We start from the raw sequence: 21,305 nt of genomic DNA, 5'->3' as shown, positions 1-21,305 counted from the left end.
ACTCTATCAAAATTATCATAATTGGTAATAAGATGTCTTTTACTATAGGTTGATTTGATTAATAATTAGGACCTTGAGGAATTTAAATAGTTCCAAGGATTATAGAAAATCTCAATGTTCTGTTTTTTTCTTCCTTAAAGTAATTTAATTCAATTTGATTTGCATGAAAAAAAAATTGAATTAAAACTTGTGTTAATATTGCAAACAAATCTATTCAAAAGATTTCTTTTTCTAACAAACTGCCTCATGATTGATTGATTAAAATACCTCCAGAGTTAAAATCTACACCAAAATTGCAAGCTGATTTCAAAGCCCTCAATACTTCAAATTTGGTTAGCAAAAGTGAAGAATAATTGAAGATTTAAGTTTTCTATCCCATGAATGATCCCTTCTAAAACAGCAAATTTGTGTCCAGTTAAAAAAGAGGAGAAATTTGCAGCAAGATAGAAACAAGTACCAATCACAGACTACTAAATGAAATAAAAGAACGAAATTATAGGTCATTTTGCAGGTTTGGTAATGTGTATCACATTAAAATCATGACTATGAATGGTTAAGAGTTTTAAGTATAAAACTGGTCAATGAAGAAAAGGGGAAACTCACCCCATAATTAGATTAGATGGACTTACAACATCAATTTCCGTTAAAATTGACAAATAGAAAAAAATAATTTTTTTATAGAAAATAAATAAGTAAAAAAGAACTGTTTTTCCCCAGCATCACAACATAGCTCCATTCCATAGTTCTCAGAATCTGAAGTCAGGATCCACATCCATTGCCCAACAGAATTTTGCCAGCAGAGATTTGTTGAAAATCTGTAACATTTCAGGCAAGTAGCTCAAGATTAAAAAACAAAATGAGTGATGAAGGCATGCATATAAACCAACCAAGCACAAGATCCTGTCAGTTTTGACCACAGATGAAACATTATTGAAAATGCAGCCCATGGGGCAAAGAAGCATGCCTGCCAGTAATAATAAAGCACACAAAGGGTCTTTTAGAGCACAAGAATAAATAAATGACCATAAAGAAAATTTAAATTTCCACATGCATTATATAAACTAAGAAATTTTAGTATTTCCACATGCATAATATCTAACTAATATTTTCCTCTGAACAAAATACTACATAATTGTTGTGAGTACAAGAATAGTACATTATATGGATCAAGTAAAAAACCCTTTTAAAAATTTTAGGGGTGCCAAAAAAATTTGTAATTATTAAATAAACTTAAAATACTTTGGGACTGAACATGGTTCTACTAGACCACTCCTGCTTCTAGAAATTGATATCGCAACAATATTAATAACATGATCTAAACAAGGAAGAAGCCAGCACCTTTTCGATAGGAACCTCATGCCGCTTGCACCAAGCAACTGTAATCCTAGGGTCAAGGTAGTTTATCTTGGATGTGCCTAATGCCACAGTTTTTAAATCTTCTTTTGTCTTCATATCACGTTGCATCTTCTCGATTTTTGCATTGGTTTGAGATATCTTTTTCTCTAGTCTGTAGATTACATAAACCACAATCAAACATCATGTTTAAGCAATCAATTGACAATCAATGACTAAAGATGTTATGAAAAGCTAAATTACACTTCAGGAGTCAAGTTCTTTTTTGTCTTTCCATCTGAACTCTTTGAAGGAGGCTTCCCTTTCCTTGCCCTGTCTAAATCCGTTTTCAGCTCCTTCAGAACAGCCTACAAGTAAAGATAAGCCACATATAACTGTGTGAATGGGCCACCCAAACCATCGCAGTCTCATATTAACAATTTTCAGATATTATTATTATGCATACCTGAAGTTCATCAATTTTTTCAGTTAACTTTGACATTTGTGCATCATGAGATTTTGAAACACTACGTTGATGATTGCAAATGATAGCAACCTGTTATGAAAGACACAAGTCATTACAACTTAAATATGAAAAAATCAAAATACTAAAATGCAATATCATAGGTATAAATAAGCAACATGCTTTAGCCAACTCACCTGTTTATTTGCATGCTGATAAACAACAATTTTCTCCCCAACATCTCCGTCTTTAGTTCCTTTGTTTAACTGTCCTCACAAAATTCCACAAAAATCATGTTAGTCTATTGTATATCCAATAAAAGAAATCATAGTATATACATGATCCAATAAACATATGGTTGACTTTACGACATATTGATAACATGAGAATTTTTAAGACATGCATAACAATTTCACCAGAAGCAACAATTTTTACAAGGGAATGCAATTTTGTATTTGTGCGGAGTCATTATATTGCATACAAAATGTATAGAATTTTTTTTATATGACCACACAGACAAATCTGAAAGCGTATAAACGAGAGGCTTTGGTGTATTGGTCTCTAATAAGACATGCTGTCTTAGCTATTTTCTTAGGGGGTGGGAGGTCCCACATTTAAAAACTCAGTCATTAAACATACAATCAAATAACAATGTATACTGAGGCTGAGATCATATAGGAACAGTGAAAAACAGAACAAGAGAACTAGCTTTTTTCCTTTTTCTTTATTTTATCTGCAAGAAATGTGAATATCAGGAATTTTCAAAATCAACTTGTACCATATTATCCAATGTGATTGATGCATTGAATGTACGGAAGACTTTTGCTGTTAGACCAGGCATGAGTTCCTTTAGATGAGCATTCAATTTACTTGTATCCAGCTTATCAAAAAGATCATCACCAGGACGTTTATCTGAGTATTACAGGGAAAAAATTATTAAGTGCTTCAGTCTCATGCTTAAAACATAAAAAAATTAATAGCTAATTTCCCACCTTTTTGTAACTTCAAGATTGCATTATATACAGGAAGCTCAACCTCAACTGTATTTTCATACTTGATAGAATCTTTACCAAGGAAGTTAAACTGTACAAGACACAGGTAACAACGTTACTAATAAATATAATTATCAAGGGAGGCTACCATTAAAACAATCTGAGAAGGACTACTAAACTTAGAAAAACCCCTGAAGGACTTGAAACTCATCAACCTTAACATGAAGTGAAAATAATTAGAAATCCAAATACCTTGAGTTTGTTGGGAGGTTCTCTTATCACATTCTCTACTTTTAATGTGCAGCAACCAACAGTATCAGCTTCATCGTCATCCTGAAGAAATGCAATTATGAAATACCAAATTTAACAACTACAATCAAAATAATCATCTACTATGAACACAGTCAAACACACTGTGGAAGTTGCATGTGTAGAACAAGTTATTTCAACAAATTGAAATAATGTATACATTTATTCACCTCTAGGTTTTGCACTATAAAAAAAGTATATGATATTTAGTCGAGGGTAGGAATACCTCCATGGCATTTCCTAACAAAGCCTTACATACAATTAATTTCTTTAGGAAATTTTATCGAAATTTACTCAGGTTAACAAGCAAGACTTTATAGTGACAACTTATAACTTTAATCAGTCTGCCTTCCTTTGCCAAGTCAGATTCTACTATATACATATAGATAGATAGATATAGATATTATAAACATGGAATTAAAAACAAAATATTCAAGTAGTACATGATTAATTGATTCTTTAGATATTGGGGTAATTTAAATGAAATTAGCAAGAGCCTAAGAGTCCAATTGACAAAAAAAAAATCAAATGCTAGCAAAGTATGCATTTCTATGGCTTTTGACATCATGTATACAAATGTATGTTTTGTTGAAGAATGTAACTTGCTGTTAACAAATGAGAGTGTGTAAGTGCATATACCAACATAATACCTTCTCATTGCCAGCCCTCAGAGCTAGTTTATCAATAAGATAAGTAGCAACAGCAATTTGCAGCTTAGTAATATCTTTATTGGTAAAATCTTTTGTGTATGCAGACCTAATGTTCTCTATATAATCCTGCACCAAGAAGTCAAGAACTACAATAATTAGACAGGCCCTTAAAAATGTCATCCCAAAATATCAAACGAAAAACATGAAATTCACAAGGCTGGCGAACACAGCATGAAAGCACCTTTAACATCCTAGCTTTCTCATACTTTTCCTTGTCACTTTGACCCTTCAAGGAACTACTAGCAGCCAGAAACACATATTTGAATAACTTTGGATTTATAGGGTCACTCCAATAGGCTAACCAGGTAACTGTATTATCATGTCTTATCTCCTTCCACCTGCCAAGGTTTGACAACTAATGATTAGAAAAACTGGCTTTCAACTTGGTAGCATATTCAATATTCTTTTAAATTTCTTCTCTATGTCAAATAATGGAAGTAATACCTTTCACCAGGAATAGGACATTCAGGAATTGGGGCATCCTTTCCAATATTAATTGTGATGTCACCTGGATGAATGCGTTTTTTCAATTTTCCCATCTAGTAACATAAATTACAGTCAATAAGTATACATTATAAACTGTAAAAGCCAGTCAAAATCCAGAAGTTGAAGTCACCATATATAAAACCACTGTATCTGAAAAAAATAAGTGTATCTTGTTCCAGTAACAACCTTGGGGTGCTCTCCCCGGCCTCGGAACAATCCTGGTGGTTCAACTCTAAAATTCCCAACCTAAAAACAAAGATTTGATAAAAATAGTCATAAATTAAAATGATTCCTAATGAGTATATTAGAGAAAGGATTGAGTATAGAATGCCACACAATTAAATAGGAGAAAAAAGTGGAGCTTCAAGCACATATACAACTCCCTTGAAAACAACCATGTTGTAAAGAATACAGAAACACATTATATGGAAAGAAAGATATAGAGCATCCTTACAGTGCCAATTATTCAGCAAAAGGTGTCTACTAATGGGAGAAGTGAAAATTCAATATACATGAAAAGTTAGTATAATTTTAAATTAAGCCCTTTAACTTTAGACCTTGAACAGATTAAACCTTTATGGTTTAACGAAGTGCAAGTAATCCCTTGAAAACCAGATTTTCTACTTCTTCCATCTAAACATGGATTATGTAATCAATAATGTATTATCAGGTTAAATATTTTAACATAGGGTCAGTCACTTTGTATTCCCCTAACAGCAGGGTATATGCACAAAATTTGAACACTAAGGTCTAATATACACATGGCCCAAAATTAAAGGGTGTAAACTTGTCTATATTAAATTGGCAACATGATGGTGACTGACATTGTTCTGGTCAGCATTATTAACTTCACAAAGCAATCTAGCATTAAACAAGTATGGAGATATAAAAAGTAAGTCAATATCCAACCACAGTAACAATAACTCAACAACTACACGAGAAAGCAACATGAATAATTCTCCAACAAAAAATAGAATGCCCGATCACAGTTCATAAAGTCTGACGGAAATTTTAAGATAGAAATCTACACAAATTAGAGAGAGAGAAAATTAAACCTTCTCTTTAACACCATCTACAATAGCCCACATGTATTTCTCCTCTTGTTTCATTTTCTCTTCCTTCACAGTTTTCTTCTCCTGCATAAAGACAAGACAAAAAGGGGTCAATAATCAAAACAAAAAATAATAAACACAACAAGAATAAACCTCTCAGGCTAACTCAGATCAAACTTGCCACAATTCAAATTCATACAAATAGGGTATGAAAAATGTGCATAGAATATATATTTCTGCAATTCACTAAATCACTCTTTCCTAATATCAACCCCCAAAGAAGTTCTTACAGAAAACAAACTTCTGAATACGGTAAAGGGAAAAGAAATAAATACAGACACAATTTTCCCTAAATTTTCCACTAAATGTCTATCTACCCTGCTGCTCACAGTCCACTGCCTTCTTTCGAACAGAACTCAATTTCCCCATCATTTTGCCATGTGTGAGTTCTGTTATTCCTATAGTGAGAATTTTCTGTGGTCCATCTGCCTACCTCCCCGTGTGAGCTGTGTCTCTTTGTGAATTTGATTTCCCATTTTAGGCACACTTTAATTGGGTATATATATAATGTGAGTCTTTCATAAAATAAATTAAAACTGCAGTGTGAAGGATCATTTAAAACTGCAGTATGAGGGGTCATTTGCTTCTTCTTTTCCTTCTCACATTGGAAATAAATAAAAAATCTGCTTAAAAATCAGATAGTGCTCTAATATGTAAATTGCTATCATTGTCAAGTGAAGTGTAATGTAACAAATGACAAACTTACATCGGTGGTCATTTGCTTCTTCTTTTCCTTCTCACTTTGGTACCAGTCATATATTGGAGTGAAATCACAGTCTTTCAAGTTCTGGATAACATGATTTCTTCCAAGCAACTTTCGCCAGTCAGACCAGAAATTATCCTTGAACTTATCTTTCTGCATGTACTCAGTATCTCGCATGACTGCATACATTGTAGCAACCTGAAAAATAATTTTGAAGTTTATAATTTGGAAAAAGGCTCAAAAGAGAATTCAGAAAGAAACTTGCACATTAATGTACTTAAATAATCCCAATTCATCAAAAAAGAAAAGGTACAAGAGCAGTTCGTCAACCAAAATCTGAAGAGCGTAGTCTTCAGAGATAAAACCCTACCTCCTCTTGCTCAGGAGTCAAATCAACTGGTCTTCCCTTATAGAGCATCTTTACACCATGCCGCTGGTAAGGAGGGGGGAAAATGACACCATTGTGAACCAAAGTAGTCCATTTTTTCTGCCCATCACCAGAGCTAGGAAGAAGTTTGCTAGATTTGGAATATTCTGAACCACTGCCTGATTTTTTAACTGGCTTCTTGGTCTGTTTCTTGAAAGATTTTGAGCTAGACTTGTTAACTTTAGCAACCTTTGTAATCACCTTCTTCATGGAAGATGATTTATCACCTGACACGGTTTGTTTCTTTATTCTCTGGGAAATAGGAATATCATCATCATCATCATCATCCTCTAGCTTCAGCTCACGTTTCTGAAAGCCTGGCTTGGTTTTGATAGATGCATCTGAGCCTGAGACCTTAGGCTTCTTAACAGAAGGGTGCAAGGAATTACTATTATCTAGTGGTCTTTTAGCTGGCAATAGAGATGGCCTGTCCTGTTTATTACTCATGCCAGAACCATTTTGCCGCTCTTTCTGAATTTTAGAAATAGGCTTCTTATCAGAGTCGTCATGGTTACTGCTACTTGTTCCCAAATTGAAATTACGAGGTAACTTTTTTGACAAAGGGACATCATCATCACCATCAGAGTCTTCATAAGATTTCTTGACGACAGACGTCACCTTGTTATCATGGTTAGAATTCTTCAGCCTAAAACTCAACGGTTTATTATCCTCATCATCTTCAGAATCTTCACAGAAATCTTTACCACTGTGTACAGTAGATTTTGGTTCCACCTTGACGTCAATGAACATTTTCTGCTTATCTGCCAATGAAGGTGATTTTGAATTTGCTACAGGAAACTTCACAGAGGAGGTGTTGCCAACAGAATTTGGAGCTCTTGAGATACCTACAGAAGGCTTCATGGCTGATGGCTTAAGAGATGGGGCAGTATTACCTTTCTGCATGCTAGAAGTTTGGCCATTCGAAGAAGATGCATTAGGAATCTGTCTATATGACTGTCCCTCATGAATGTGAGAACTTGACTTCCTTGCTTCTGAAAGTGATTGATTTTTCTTAGCTGATAACCTTTTGTAAATTATGGGTGCATCATCATCATCGTCAAAATCATGAGGTAAATTTGGTGCTTCTGGAAGTGATTGATTTTTCTTAGCTGATAACCTTTTGTATATTATGGGTGCATCATCATCGTCGTCAAAATCATGAGGTAAATTTGGTTTATCGGAAGTCTCAACAGCCATTATTCAACTATTGAAAGTGTGGGCATGTACATCAGATACAAATTCTGGATAAAAAAAATGAAATTTCAATTAATCATCAAACATCAAGTTTTAAATTTCCAAACCAAACATAAAGTAACATCACCAATACAGAACTATAAAGACAAAGGGGTTTCAATTGCAACAAAAGGGATAACAACCTAATCCATACAAGAACTGATTAAAATATCATCACAAATAGATCAAAAAAATTATTTAAATCCCGCTGTCATCTGAAAGAACGAATTGCAAACCCAACCCAGCAATTCCCATTCAAACTATCGAAAATAACAAGACTAAAACATCCATAAAAAAAATCACGGTAAAAGCTATGTCCTGAAGGTGTAGCATTGGCATAAGCTGCCCAATTGAACCAAGAAGAATGCCCTATAACTCATACTCGCTCACACACACAAAGAAAAACAAAAACCCCAATAACATATAAACAAAAGGACAGCAGCAGCTGGGGATTGCATGAAAACAACAAAAAAGGTGGGAATGAATAGGCAACTAACAAGCTACTACCCTAGCCTACATCAGATTCCAATAAACAAACATACAAAAATCAAAAGCTCAAACCCAAGAAAAGACGAAAACACACATTCAACGGGCGGAAGCAAAAAGAAAGCGAGGAACTCGTATTACGAAGCTCGCGAGAGCCTATTACGATTATTATCGCGGTGTAAAAGAGCTGAGAAAACGAGGGTTTTATCCAAAAAACCTGAACAATCACGAACCCACGCACGCACAAGTTAAAATCTCAATCCAAAATTGGGAGAAGCAACGAGAAAGGTGGAGGTTTAGGGCGTGTGGGGATTCGAGGAGGAAGAAGAGGAGCATGCAGAAGGTGAAAGGGGGAAAGGGGAAATGGTGGGAAAAGAAAGATCTTTGAAGAAATTGCAGAGATTGGAGGAAGTAACAGGAAGTGAAGAATGAAATAGAGAAGGGATTGATTACCGGAAAGGATGCGAATGAGGGTGGGTTGAGGTGGAGGAAGAATAGTGGGAGGAGGGTGGGTAGCTCACAGATACAACCAAAGGGGAAGAAGAAAGAGAGAGAGAGAACGAGTTAGGGTGGGTGAGTCCAACTCGACTCGGCGAATTTCGGATGAGATATAAGAAGATATGAAGCAATACGATACAATACAATTTTACAGATGTCAGGTTCCGCTCTGTTTTTCTCTGTCCGATTACTTTCTTTCAGCTAACGTTTTTCCTCTCTTTCACTCTTTCTTTGTCTTTCTGACACCAATGGCCCAATGGGCCATGTTATTTCTCCTTAGAGGCTATTTCTTCTTGCACCCCTACATTTTACTTTCTACACCCCTACGTTTTACTTTCTACACCCCTACATTTTACTTTCTACACTCCTATATTTTTCGTCCTTCATCTTTACATTCTTTGTAATAAAGCTCAAACACTCCTCTTAAATGGCGTGTCGGTACTGGATACTCATATCGAACACCGACACTCATATAACACTTGTAAGACACATATTCGTGAAGTGTCTAATTCAAAAAATATTTGTTTGATTTATGACAATTCTAGTACGGTTCAAACACAATTTTAAAAAAAAAAAATACATTAATTTTCTAAAAACTCAAACTTACTGTATAAATTTTTATTATGATTATAAAAATAAGAAACAAATCTTTTTAAACCAGTTATGAAAAACATCTCTATGCTCCAAAAAAATAATTTAGAACATACTTGTGTACATAAATCTTTATTGTCAATTTATATAATTCATAATTATATAATATATAGATCTTTGTCCTCGTGTCCTAAATTTTTTATTATACTTATCTTCGTGTTTGTGTCCGTGTAGTATCAATGTTCGTGTCAGTGTCTGTACTACGTATTATAATACCACCAGAATTATCTTTGTTAATTGTGATTGATTATGGAATAAGAGTTTCATAAGCAAAAGGTATTTCTGGAATAAGAATTTCGTAAGTAAAGTGTTTTTAAAATAGAAAATCTGGAAGAGAAAAAATCATTATGGAATATTTTTTCCATAACACATTTTTTTAATTTCCAAAATTGTAAATCTGAATTTATAAAAATGTATTCTGAAAAGTATGTTATGAAAATATTCCAAAAAATCTAATCCGAAAGTCATTTTTAAAAAGTGTAAAATGGTATTTTTCTGAGAATGATGGGTGCAGGAAGTATTTTTTTTGGAGGACAGAAAGAAACACTCTCGGAATATTTAAAAGATATTATATAAAAAAAAAAATTTATTATTATTTTCTTCCAATAAAATCCATATTAAGTAAATTTGTCAAAAACTAACACTAAGAATTGAGGAAAAATCATTTTCAATTTTAAGTGATTTTAAAGAACAAGAAGTGTGTTCTTTTTGTTTCGAAAGGTGAGATCAAATTATAAACACTGAGATGAAATTAAAAGAAAAGACAATAGTCACGAAAAAAAATCACTGAACAGAAAAATAACATGAAACAATTAGAAATACCTTTGCTGTTATAAAACACCGAACTTGCAATCTCCAGATTAGCGATTGGGTATGGCAGTAATGAAAAACACAAGAGTGATGAGAAATTTATCTGAAATTGAACTTATTTATAGTGTAAAATATGATATATATTTGTAAGAATCTTTTTATATTCTATTTAAATGACTAGTAAAATCTTTTCTGTTAAAATCAAATCTTGATAAAATATACACCAAGATTTAAAGTTTAAAAAGGAAAGATAACTTTATCTTTTTTATATGTAGGATAAAATAATATTTTCCATTAAATAATTTTTATAAAATGAACACTCAATAACTAGAGTATTTATATAAGTTATATAAATTTCAAAAAAGTCACTTTATAAATTGAGTTAGTTATGGATTGGAGTTTGAATATCATGGGATATAATATTTAATTTGGAATGACTTTTTGAAAAAAATTAAAAGATCTTGTAACCAGGAGTGGGTGTAATAAATGATTGTAAATGTGTGTTTTGACTATTTTAGTTGTTCGTTGGTTTGGATAATGTGTGTTTTGGTTAAAATTATTTTTTGATTGATTTTAGGTTAGTTTTAAGGAAACAATTTATGGTAATTTTCTACATAAATTGTGTATTTCAAGAGAGAGATATATTAAGAAAAATCAATATTAACGAACTATAATAATCCATAAAAAAACACACTATAAATTTGTAAGTCTTATTTGATAAGTTATTCAACTTTTTCATTTTTAAGTAGAATCCATAACATGCATTATTTAAAAAATGAATATCTTCAATTTATTTTGAATTTCAAGATGCATAGAGAGCTTAAAATAAAATAAATCAAGTGTTAGTTTTTGATAAAAATTTTTTAATATAGATTTTTTTTTAAAACATTTGTAATAAATATTATATTTCTCGAATTTATCTTTATATTGTCTAAGCGAATTTTTTGGATGGGCCGAAAGGAGAAAAGTTTGGTCTATTATTTTCACAAAGTAGCATAGAAATAAAGATCATAAATATGTAAAATAACTTATATATCCTTATTCTATTACAATATTTACTATAAATTATTCACATTCTATTTTTTTTTTAACAGAACTGCACATATAATAAAATATTAAATATATTTTATTTCAAATATATTTAAATAATAATAATAAATATAAATTAAAATCACTTAATTTTATCCTAAATAAACTGTAAATATTCAAGAAATATTTAATATATTCATAATAAAAATAAAAATATTAAATATATTTTTAATATACCTAAAATTATATTTATATATTCATAATAATAAAATTTATTATATTTAAATTATATATTATATTAATTTATTAATGAGAATACAAAATTCATTTAAATATTTAAATTCTAACTAGTGAGAATATTTTATTTTTTTCTAATTAACATTATTATGTTCTTTATTTTTACATAATTTTAAAATTACAAACAAATTAACATGTCTTTATCTCTTTTTACATCAAATATAATGACTTTATATTATATATTTTGACAATTAGTTAATATTTATGCTATATTCTAAATATCTATTTTTTAAAAAAATATATTCATTTTGTTATTGATAATAATGAAAATCATTATTAAAAATAATTTTATATATTTATATATATAATATAACATAATTTAAAGAATCATAAATAATATTAAAATTATGTAAAAAAAATTAAGTAAAAAAAAACAATAAAATGTTAAATAATAAAATTATACTTAAATTTTAAATTATAATTCATTATTTCTTTCAATTTTACATTTTTTTTATTTATAAATGAAATTTTAAACTATTTTAATTAACTAAAATATGCACACACAAAATAATCATTATTTATTATTTTTTTATATAGGAAATGATAAATTTGTAATCTTACAATTTTGATTATTCAAAATAATTTATAATATTCTTATAACCATCAAATTACTCACCAATTTCAATAAACTTTCTTCAAACATTCACTCACATTCACTCTAACATACTCCAATCCAAACAACCTCAATTTTCTTCACATTTTCACTTTTCCACACCCTCTAATCCAAACAAACCTTAAGCCTTAGGTGTTAATATTTGTATGAACATTACTCTTTTAATTTGAATATAAAATATTCATTCTCTCTTCTCCTTCGAAACCCAACTCCCAACTACGTTGTGAGTTTTGAAATATTCATTTTCCAGACTTACAAGAATTAAACAGTACATGACATAAACCTCATAATACAATTTGCATTTTTTTTGCCAAAAATGGAAGGTATTTGATAATTTCAATAATAATAAATTTTCCTAAGGCAAATTTCATAAATTTAACTGTTAAATTATTTCATATAATCTTAATATATATCAAATTTTAGATAAAGTATTAAAGATTTTTAAATTATATAAGCTTTTATATTGTTTATCTAATAAGAGCTCTACAAAAACTAGATTAATGAAAATTCGATGTCATAGGAGTATTTTGTGAAGTTGGACAAGACATATTCTTTGTGGAAGTGGATCCCTTGTTAGGGGACATCTTAAAAGTGACAACTATAAATATTTATATTTAGGAGTATCTAAAACAAGGGTGGTGATATCTTAACACCACAAAGAGTAAAAAACATTCACATGACAAACAAAAAATTAATATTTTAATCATATTTAATTTATTTTTTATTTTAAATATTATTATATTATTATAATGTGATGTCAAATATATGTTTTTATTGTGCAGGGTGTCAAATAAATCTTTTCCCTAAAACAATTAAGAGGGATGTCAAATACAATCATATCCTATCAATATCCTAAGTTCAATGTAGCCCTACATCATTGCTTGTATGAGAAGTCACTTAAAACGCGTATATGTTACAACTCTCATTTTCAACCCCATGATTAAGAATGGGTATTAAGTATGAGTTTATACAATACTATATTGGTCCAATGAAGTATATAATATTTTGTACCGTAGTTGCAGTGACAGGAGAAATAGCTTCAGTGTATCATAGCTGGCTTCAACTTCACGATCCAAAAACCAAGTCACGTAAAGAAGCCAAAGGTGAGCTGTGATCGTGCACTACACTGTCTCTCCAGAAAGCCGCTCCTATCACAAGGAGAAAACCAAATTATGTTTGCTGCAATGGGGCAAAAAAAGGTTAGGCAATTTGTACTATCCATAAGCTACAGTTACATAGAATAGTTATAACACCGTTATAGTTGATTATGATTCATGAAGACAAAAGATATATAACTATACTAAAAATGGGCTATTTATGACAATCACACAACAACCAAATAGTTATTTTTTCAAATAAAAGTACTTAACAATACCTAAAGAATAACAGTTTTTGGAATGTATGGAGCAATGTTCCCCACGGGAATACCTATTTCATAGATTTAGCAATAAAGTCCCTCAAGACATGGCAGTACAATGACTAATGCACAATCAGCAGCAACGGTAAATCAGCATTATTATACATGGGCCATGACTCAAATATGACATAACACTGCGTCACAGCCTAGGCATGGTAACAGATATATAAGTGACACTGATTATGAGTGCTATAAGGTTAAGAGAGGAACCTATCCAAGAAACCAGACCAGCAGTTGCTGCTAAGAAGAATTCCTTGCTGATAATGTTTAAACTGGAAAAGGCGCAATATTAGTTTATAGTTGATTCTATGCTTTGCTGGAAAGAACACCAGAAAGAAAAGTGTGTAAGTAGACTGGGCATAAAACTTACAAATATAGGCATGCAATATTCCCGTATCCATAAAAGAGGGTAGCCCATGCCGAACCAGTGAACCTACCATCACAGTTAATTGAATTCATAGGGTTAACATATGCAGAAGCAACTTAACAAGATTACAATTAACACGGCAATTAAATGGAAAAGTTGGGTATATGAGTGACATGCAATCAAAGTCTTTGCTGAAGTGGTTATCATTGGAGGTAAGCAAATAAAAGTAATACTCATCATGAAAGTAGCATTTTTAAATTGAATCACAATTCACCACCCATCATTATCGACAAGGCAATCTCAGTAATACAGCAATTTATACACTTTACTGCTATCAACGATTCTACAAAAATTGTCATTTAACTAATAAGAGTTTTTGTAAATAAGTCAACTATTTTGCAGAATAATTCACAATAGTTTTAAAAATACTAGATAGTGCTACAAAATGTAAGGTGAAGTACACAAACAGCATTTCTCGGGCAACTTTCTTGCAGGTTATAAAAGACAGTAACTTTTGGATAATGTGAAGGATATCCTTGAGTGAAGGGTTAGACCATAACACTACTTTTAGATATTATGTCTCGAAGCAAATATGGCATTGCCATAATTTGTGATTAATAGAGTATAAGAATCAACAGAAGAAAGATAATTACCACATCAAATCACGAATCAAGAGAGCACGTGGAAGCATAAGCCCATTACCAAGCATGGCAAGCAGCATCGAAAAAGCTGACAATCCTTTCATGTTCTCAGGATTGAGATAATTTGTCCACTGTGGCAGAATAAAAAGGTTAATAGAAACACATAGGAGATAAAAGTTGAATTGCACAGCTTCTGATGTAATTAAGATTCTAAAATATAAAGTTTACCATTTGAGAAACTGGCATCCACATGAAGAGTAGTGTAGCTGTCCATCCAGATATTCCTCCAACGAATTTAACACCTTTCTCAGAAAGTTTTCCAGTTCTGGCCTGCAAATTTTAGAGCACTGCGTTTAGAATGACAATGAAACTGAAGCCTATTTACAATAGCAAAGGTCTCAATCTAGAAAAAGACCCCAAATTCAAATTTCCTGGTTTCAGTAAACAAATTCCATGCCATTTGAACACATTAACTAGAAAATCCATTTTGGCATTACCTTCTATTGCATAGGTTTGTGAAATAAGTTATGTGAAAAATCAATGGAGTTTTGTGTTGCACTGATAAGGGTGTGATGGTATGAGCACCAGCATTGGTATGGTACGCAACCTGGATTTAGCACTAATCCATAATCAAAACAAATCCAAAGGGAATAAGAAGATTACCAATGTAACAGCCAAGACAGCAATCACAAAGGCAGTTGCCCCTGGTAAGATGCTGTTAGGTACATAGGGAACAAATGTAGACCACATTATCTGCATCCAGATTAGAAATTAGGCAGTGTGAAGAAGTAAAAGTTAGTGTATCCATCTGCGTGAAAAGACTTATGTGAATTGGCGTGCTTGCTATGTACTTGAAAATGTCATTATAAATTGATATAATGTCGTAATTGTATTGATCCTAGGATGAGAGAAGGAAAGCATGTTACTTGGGGAAGCACTGAAAGACCCCCAATTGTAATGAAATCTTCCCAAAAGCTCCAGAGTCCAGCATTTAGTAAACCAAAGTAATTCAAGAAATTCAGAACAAGGCCAGAGATCACAATAACAGAAGTAGCCAAAAAATAAGGCAAAGGCATGGTTTCAGCCAGTGCCAGCTGAACAAGGACAACATATGTTGAAACCACACCCAATGTCTGCACTACAACAGCTTCCTTTTCCCTTTTTTTGGCAAAGTATGAAAGCAGAGACAGGTTCCCAAGCAGACTAGTTAACATTCCCTGCGTTAACACCCATGTCATTACCCACGTTAGGTCATAGCATAATTTTGAAAAAAGCCAATTAAACAAAGTCAATTTTCACTTTTGAAAAAGTAAACAAAAAATAAACCGTCATTCTGGTCTCTAATAGTGTACATTAAATTGATCCTTCTAAAACCAAGAAATGTCAAAAAAACTTTATGAAACTTTCAGTTGTTTCGTCATCGAAGTCCAAAAACTTAAACACGCGCTATAGTTTTGATCTAAACACACACGTTTCATCATAGAACTAGTGCATTAGACTGATTGCACTAATGGACTCGTTTAAAATATGTTTAAGTTTCAGTTAACTTTTCTGGTTGTTAGTTTTATTTGATAGTTTCCTTTTCTTCTTATCTTTCTAATTGCTATATAAGCACAACCACTCTCGAAAATCACATACGTCGTATCATTCAACAAAATAAACGCGATTCAGCATCACATGTTTTCTCTGATATTCTAAAATGATGATTTACTCTTTTCAAACAAAATCGATGAATGCAATAATTCCACGGCTTCAAAAGTTTGAACAATGGTTTACCAGCCAGGGGACAGCGGAGAGAGCGGATTTGTTTCCGGATAAAAGATTCCGAGCATTGAGTATGATTTGCGGCATTTGCAGCAACAGAAACGGAATATTGGCGGCGGCGGAGAATCTCGAGGTGAGCGAATCCCATTGCTGGTAGCTTTGACTTCTCCCGACGCCAACTGATCCCTTCGAACAGTGCTCGAAGTTAATCAACGAGAAGAAGAAGCAACGAATTGAGCAGCGAGTGGAAGAGGTACCTGGTTTCCGGCGCCGGAATCGAGAGCTTGTAGAGCGAAATCAGGGCGGCGCGGAGGGAAAGCGAAGAGTCGGAAGCGAGAAGAAGGAGAAACGGTTAGAGTGAGGTTAAGGTGTTTGAATTGTGGAAAATTGGTGGTGTGAGAATGTTGTTGAAAACGGTTACGGTAGCGTGGATAAGGAGGAGCGAGAGGTGTAGAGAGTAAGGAACTGGCCATGGTTTGAAGCTGGATTATTGGAATAGAAACGAATGCATTGTTTGTTTGTTTGTGATTTGAGAAATGAAGAAGGAAAGGAACAGAAGAGAAGAGAAGAGAAGTGAGTGACTGGTGCAGGGATTGGACGGTGGAGAGATATGCGTATCTCGAGGACAACACACGTGGATTAACCCTTTACTTTTGCAATACACGGTGGAGAGATATGTTTGTTTGTGATTTCATAATGGAAAAATGTTTTGTTGACATTGCTTATTTACACTTCTCTTTAATGGTGTGTTTGTGTCTGATATTTGTATCGAATATCGATATTTGTATTGAATACTGGTAGGACACATATTTGTGAAGTGTCAAATTTAAAAAGTATGTATTAGATTTTTTACAGTTCTAGTACAGTTCTAACACAATTTTAAAAATAAAAAATATATTAATTTTTAAAAAATCAAATTTTTTTGGATAAATTGTTATTTTGATTATAAAAATAAGAAACAAATCATTGTGAACCAATCATGAAAAAATCTTTTTGTTCCAAAAATATAATCTAAAACATACTGGTGCACATAAATTTTTATTGTCAATTTATATAATTAATAATTATATAATATATAGATTTGTGTGTCGTGTCTTACATTTTAGAGATTTTACGTATCTCCGTGTCGCGTCCGTGTCGTATCATTGTCTGAGCTACATAAGTTTCAAATACTAATTTTAAAAGACGTGTTGTGTAGGATATAAATCAGATATCGACATTCAAAAGACACATGTTAGTTAATTATAAGTGAAATGTCAAATTTAAAAAGTATTTGTTAGAACTCTAATAATTCTAATACGATTTTTACACAATTTTAAAAATGAAAAGCACGTTTATTTTCTAAAAACTCAAATTTATTTTATGAATTTTTAGTATAATTATAAAAGTAAAGAATAAATTATTTTCAACTTCTCATGAAAATTTCTGTTAAAAAAAACTGAAACATACTTATAACATAAATATATATTATTAATTAATATAATTTATAATTATATAATATATAAATTTATATTTCTGTATCCGTGTATATATATAGGTATAAGCCGATCGGAAATAGAATATAATAGTATCTCTTACTTCACACACTCTCTCCTCTTTCAACCTTATTATTATTTAAAATAGAATAATACTGCCACGTGGATCCTATTAGAGAATCTTGGATTAAGCGCATTTTGACGAGAAAATAGTACTAGTGACAATCCTCGTGTTACACCTCTAAAAATATAAAATACAATTTATCCTAAATAAATATAACATAAAGAAATGTAAATATTGTTTGAGGATTAGCGTTTCTTTATGATTTATGAATTAATTAATTATTTTAAAAGTTATGCATTCAATTATACTCGGAGTTCGCACGAGAAAGTTTGGACGGAGAAGAGACAGTGAAAAGGACATTGACACTCTAAAAATAGAGTTCACACCCAATTTAAATTAAATAAGTTAAACTTTACTAAATTTGGATTCATTAATAAATGTGTACCTGTATGGATATTGGGGACTGAGTAATGTTGATCCACGTCGATACAAGGTGTCTTCTTCACTCTTGGTTGTCCTATTCTTCAAGTCTTCTTTCTCTTCGCGTGCTTCGGTCGGTCGGCGGGGGTACCTGCGATTGCACTCCGACGCTCAAGTCAGCGATGGTGCTCAAGTGAGAATTCTCTGATGGTATGGAAAACGTACCTTTCCCCCTTTTTCAGAAGTCCCTTTAGTAGGTTGACCTGGGCCTTGGCCATGTGGGCCAATTAGTTGATGGTTAGAGACATGCTTAGTGGATTTTGGGTCGTGCCTGGTGGTTTCCTGAAAACCAGGGAAGTGATCTAGAGAACGTGTTTTGACTTATTCAATGGTTGTTATAACTGCTCTTTTCTACACGTGTAGCCACGTTCAGGATAAAATTAGATTTATTCGACATAAACAATTCGGTCGTCCGGCTAGAGGTAATGGAAGGACGAAGAGTCGTATAAGACGCAGGGTTTTGTGATGATTTTGCCGTGAGTATCATGCGGTCGTCCGGTACCGACCGGTACACTTGCCCCCCAGGCTCGAGGTCATGGAAGGACGAAGAGTCGTCTAAGACGCAGGGTTTTGTGATGACTTTACCATGAGTATCCTGCGGTCGTCCGGTGCCGACCGGTACACTTGCCCCCCAGGCTCGAGGTCATGGAAGGACGAAGAGTCGTATAAGACTTGTCAAATATTTGGACTCGTGTCGACCGCCGAAACATTTATATTTTTATAACACGTACCTGAGTATCCCGGTAGGTTGGGTGTCGTTATCCAGTCGTTCGGAGAATGTACGCTTTGCTGCTTTTGCTGCCTTTTTGTTTTTAAGTGTTTGTCGAGATGGACGGCCGGAATCTATTCTATAATGCCGATGGAAGCACAAAATTTCCATTCCATTCCATTAAATGGGGAGCACCTCCTTCTTGCGGTCGTTCGGCAAATAGCGTATATGTTTCTTACCTTCGTGTTTATGATGCAGAGATTGTTGTGAGCATGGATCCAAGTTTGAAGAAGTTTATGATTTGGATAGCCGTAGTTATATAACCTCGACCGAATGAACGGTTAATGAATAAATTGATTGAATTTCTGACCAAGGTTGGTGAACAATTGTAATGATATAACTTTGATGTTATAATTCGTTATATATTCTTGACGAACGATCGGTTAACGAATTAATAGATAATTCTGATGCCGGACGAGGCATAAATAATTCTGATTATCTTAAAGTAATAAGATAATTCTGATGCCGGACGAGGCATAAATAATTCTGAATAATTCTGATGCCGAACGAGGCATAAATTATTTCGATTTCTGACCAAGGTTGGTGAATAACGTTGAAGCTATAATTCGTTATATATTCTGGCCGAACGAACGGTTAATGAATTAATAGATAATTCTGATGCCGGACGAGGTATAAAATTGAGTAATTCTGATGCCGAACGTGGCATAAATGTGAATAATTTTGATGCCGAACGTGGCATATATGATTCAGATGCCGAACGAGGCATAACATTGAGAAATTCTGATGCCGAACGTGGCATAAATGTGAATAATTCTGATGCTGAACGTGGCATAAATGATTCAGATTACGCTAAGGTAATAATCCAGATGCCGAATGAGGCATAAAATTGAGAAATTCTGATGCCGAACGTGGCATAAATGTGAATAATTCTGATGCCGAACGTGGCATATATGATTCAGATGCCGAATGAGGCATAACATAAGTGAAGAATTCGGATGCCGAACGTGGCATATATGATTCAGATTACGCTAAGGTAATAATCCAGATGCCGAACGTGGCATAAAATTGAGAAATTCTGATGCCGAACGTGGCATAAATGTGAATAATTCTGATGCCGAACGTGGCATATATGATTCAGATGCCGAACGAGGCATAACATAAGTGAAGAATTCGGATGCCGAACGTGGCATATATGATTCAGATTACGCTAAGGTAATAATCCAGATGCCGAACGAGGCATAAAATTGAGAAATTCTGATGCCGAACGTGGCATGAATGTGAATAATTCTGATGCCGAACGTGGCATAAGTGATTCAGATGCCGAACGTGGCATGACATAAGTGAAGAATTCGGATGCCGAACGTGGCATATATGATTCAGATTACGCTAAGGTAATAATCCAGATGCCGAACGAGGCATAAAATTGAGAAATTCTGATGCCAAACGTGGCATAAATGATTCAGATTACGCTAAGGTAATAATCCAGATGCCGAACGAGGCATAAAATTGAGAAATTCTGATGCCGAACGTGGCATAAATGTGAATAATTATGATGCCGAACGTGGCATATATAATTCAGATGCCGAACGAGGCATAACATAAGTGAAGAATTCGGATGCCGAACGTGGCATATATGATTCAGATTACGCTAAGGTAATAATCCAGATGCCGAACGAGGCATAAAATTGAGAAATTCGGATGCCGAACGTGGCATAAATGCTGAATAATTCTGATGCCGGACGAGGCATAACGAGGCACAATTTTATCCTTTAACGCATGACATCCTTCGGTCGTGTGACCGAAATTCCGATGGTATTGACAACGCCTAGCAGTATCTGCATTCGGAGGTGTTTGATACTGCTTCAATGCCGGGATTAAGTCCGTTTGTAGTGCTTCATCTAGGGCTCGTCCTCTCGGCACAGTCAAAAGGGGTGTAACTGTTAAACCTGGGGATTCGGCCTCCTCTGTTCCGGTCGGACCTTAGAGTGGTTCGGATGGTTCGTTCGTTTTCGACTTTCCTTTCTTTGCTTGGAGTTTGGTCTTTAAGGGCTCCGAATCCGACAGCTTTGAACCGTTGGTGGTAATCAATGTGTTCTTCGATTTGCATGAATTTTGTTGCTCTTGTTCTTAATTCGTCCATATCGCACGGAGGCCGTTTGATAAGGCTTTCGGTGAACCTCCCCGGTAGTATGGCCGAGACCAAATGATGCATGGCT

The 21,305-nt window shown here is 33.4% G+C and overlaps 2 protein-coding genes across 6 annotated transcripts; both read right to left on the bottom strand.

Annotated features, from left to right (window-relative positions):
• Nucleotides 1-503: 503 nt before the first annotated feature.
• LOC137811274 (DNA topoisomerase 1 alpha-like) lies at nt 504-8,961 on the bottom strand. Of its 3 annotated transcripts, none has more exons than XM_068612957.1 (16): nt 8,707-8,961; nt 6,478-7,775; nt 6,111-6,305; nt 5,348-5,428; nt 4,479-4,538; nt 4,251-4,345; nt 3,988-4,144; nt 3,747-3,872; nt 3,040-3,120; nt 2,788-2,878; nt 2,574-2,707; nt 1,993-2,061; nt 1,799-1,888; nt 1,597-1,700; nt 1,339-1,507; nt 504-815 (listed from the first exon to the last, which is right to left on the bottom strand). In XM_068612957.1, the coding sequence occupies exons 2-16, from the start codon at nt 7,729-7,731 to the stop codon at nt 747-749; spliced, it is 2,775 nt and encodes a 924-aa protein (XP_068469058.1). In that variant the 5' UTR covers nt 7,732-7,775; nt 8,707-8,961; the 3' UTR covers nt 504-746. The 3 variants fall into 3 exon arrangements, with proteins under 3 accessions (XP_068469058.1, XP_068469066.1, XP_068469073.1); XM_068612965.1 differs by having other exon boundaries at nt 8,471-8,954; XM_068612972.1 differs by having other exon boundaries at nt 8,351-8,950.
• Nucleotides 8,962-12,937: 3,976 nt separating this feature from the next.
• On the bottom strand, nt 12,938-16,962 carry LOC137811255 (maltose excess protein 1, chloroplastic-like). 3 transcript variants are annotated; one of them, XM_068612945.1, is made up of 9 exons: nt 16,598-16,962; nt 16,353-16,526; nt 15,503-15,793; nt 15,240-15,329; nt 14,805-14,906; nt 14,589-14,707; nt 13,939-14,001; nt 13,779-13,840; nt 12,938-13,299 (listed from the first exon to the last, which is right to left on the bottom strand). In XM_068612945.1, exons 1-9 carry the CDS (start codon nt 16,811-16,813, stop codon nt 13,217-13,219), a joined length of 1,200 nt encoding a protein of 399 aa, XP_068469046.1. In that variant the 5' UTR covers nt 16,814-16,962; the 3' UTR covers nt 12,938-13,216. The 3 variants fall into 3 exon arrangements, with proteins under 3 accessions (XP_068469046.1, XP_068469038.1, XP_068469030.1); XM_068612937.1 differs by having other exon boundaries at nt 16,353-16,519; nt 16,598-16,919; XM_068612929.1 differs by lacking the exon at nt 13,779-13,840 and having other exon boundaries at nt 12,938-13,330; nt 13,898-14,001; nt 16,598-16,932.
• Nucleotides 16,963-21,305: the final 4,343 nt, after the last annotated feature.

This window comes from Phaseolus vulgaris, chromosome 11, assembly GCF_000499845.2.
Source record: "Phaseolus vulgaris cultivar G19833 chromosome 11, P. vulgaris v2.0, whole genome shotgun sequence".
Classification (NCBI taxonomy): Eukaryota; Viridiplantae; Streptophyta; class Magnoliopsida; order Fabales; family Fabaceae; genus Phaseolus; species Phaseolus vulgaris.
This window is presented reverse-complemented; position numbering and strand designations above follow the sequence as displayed.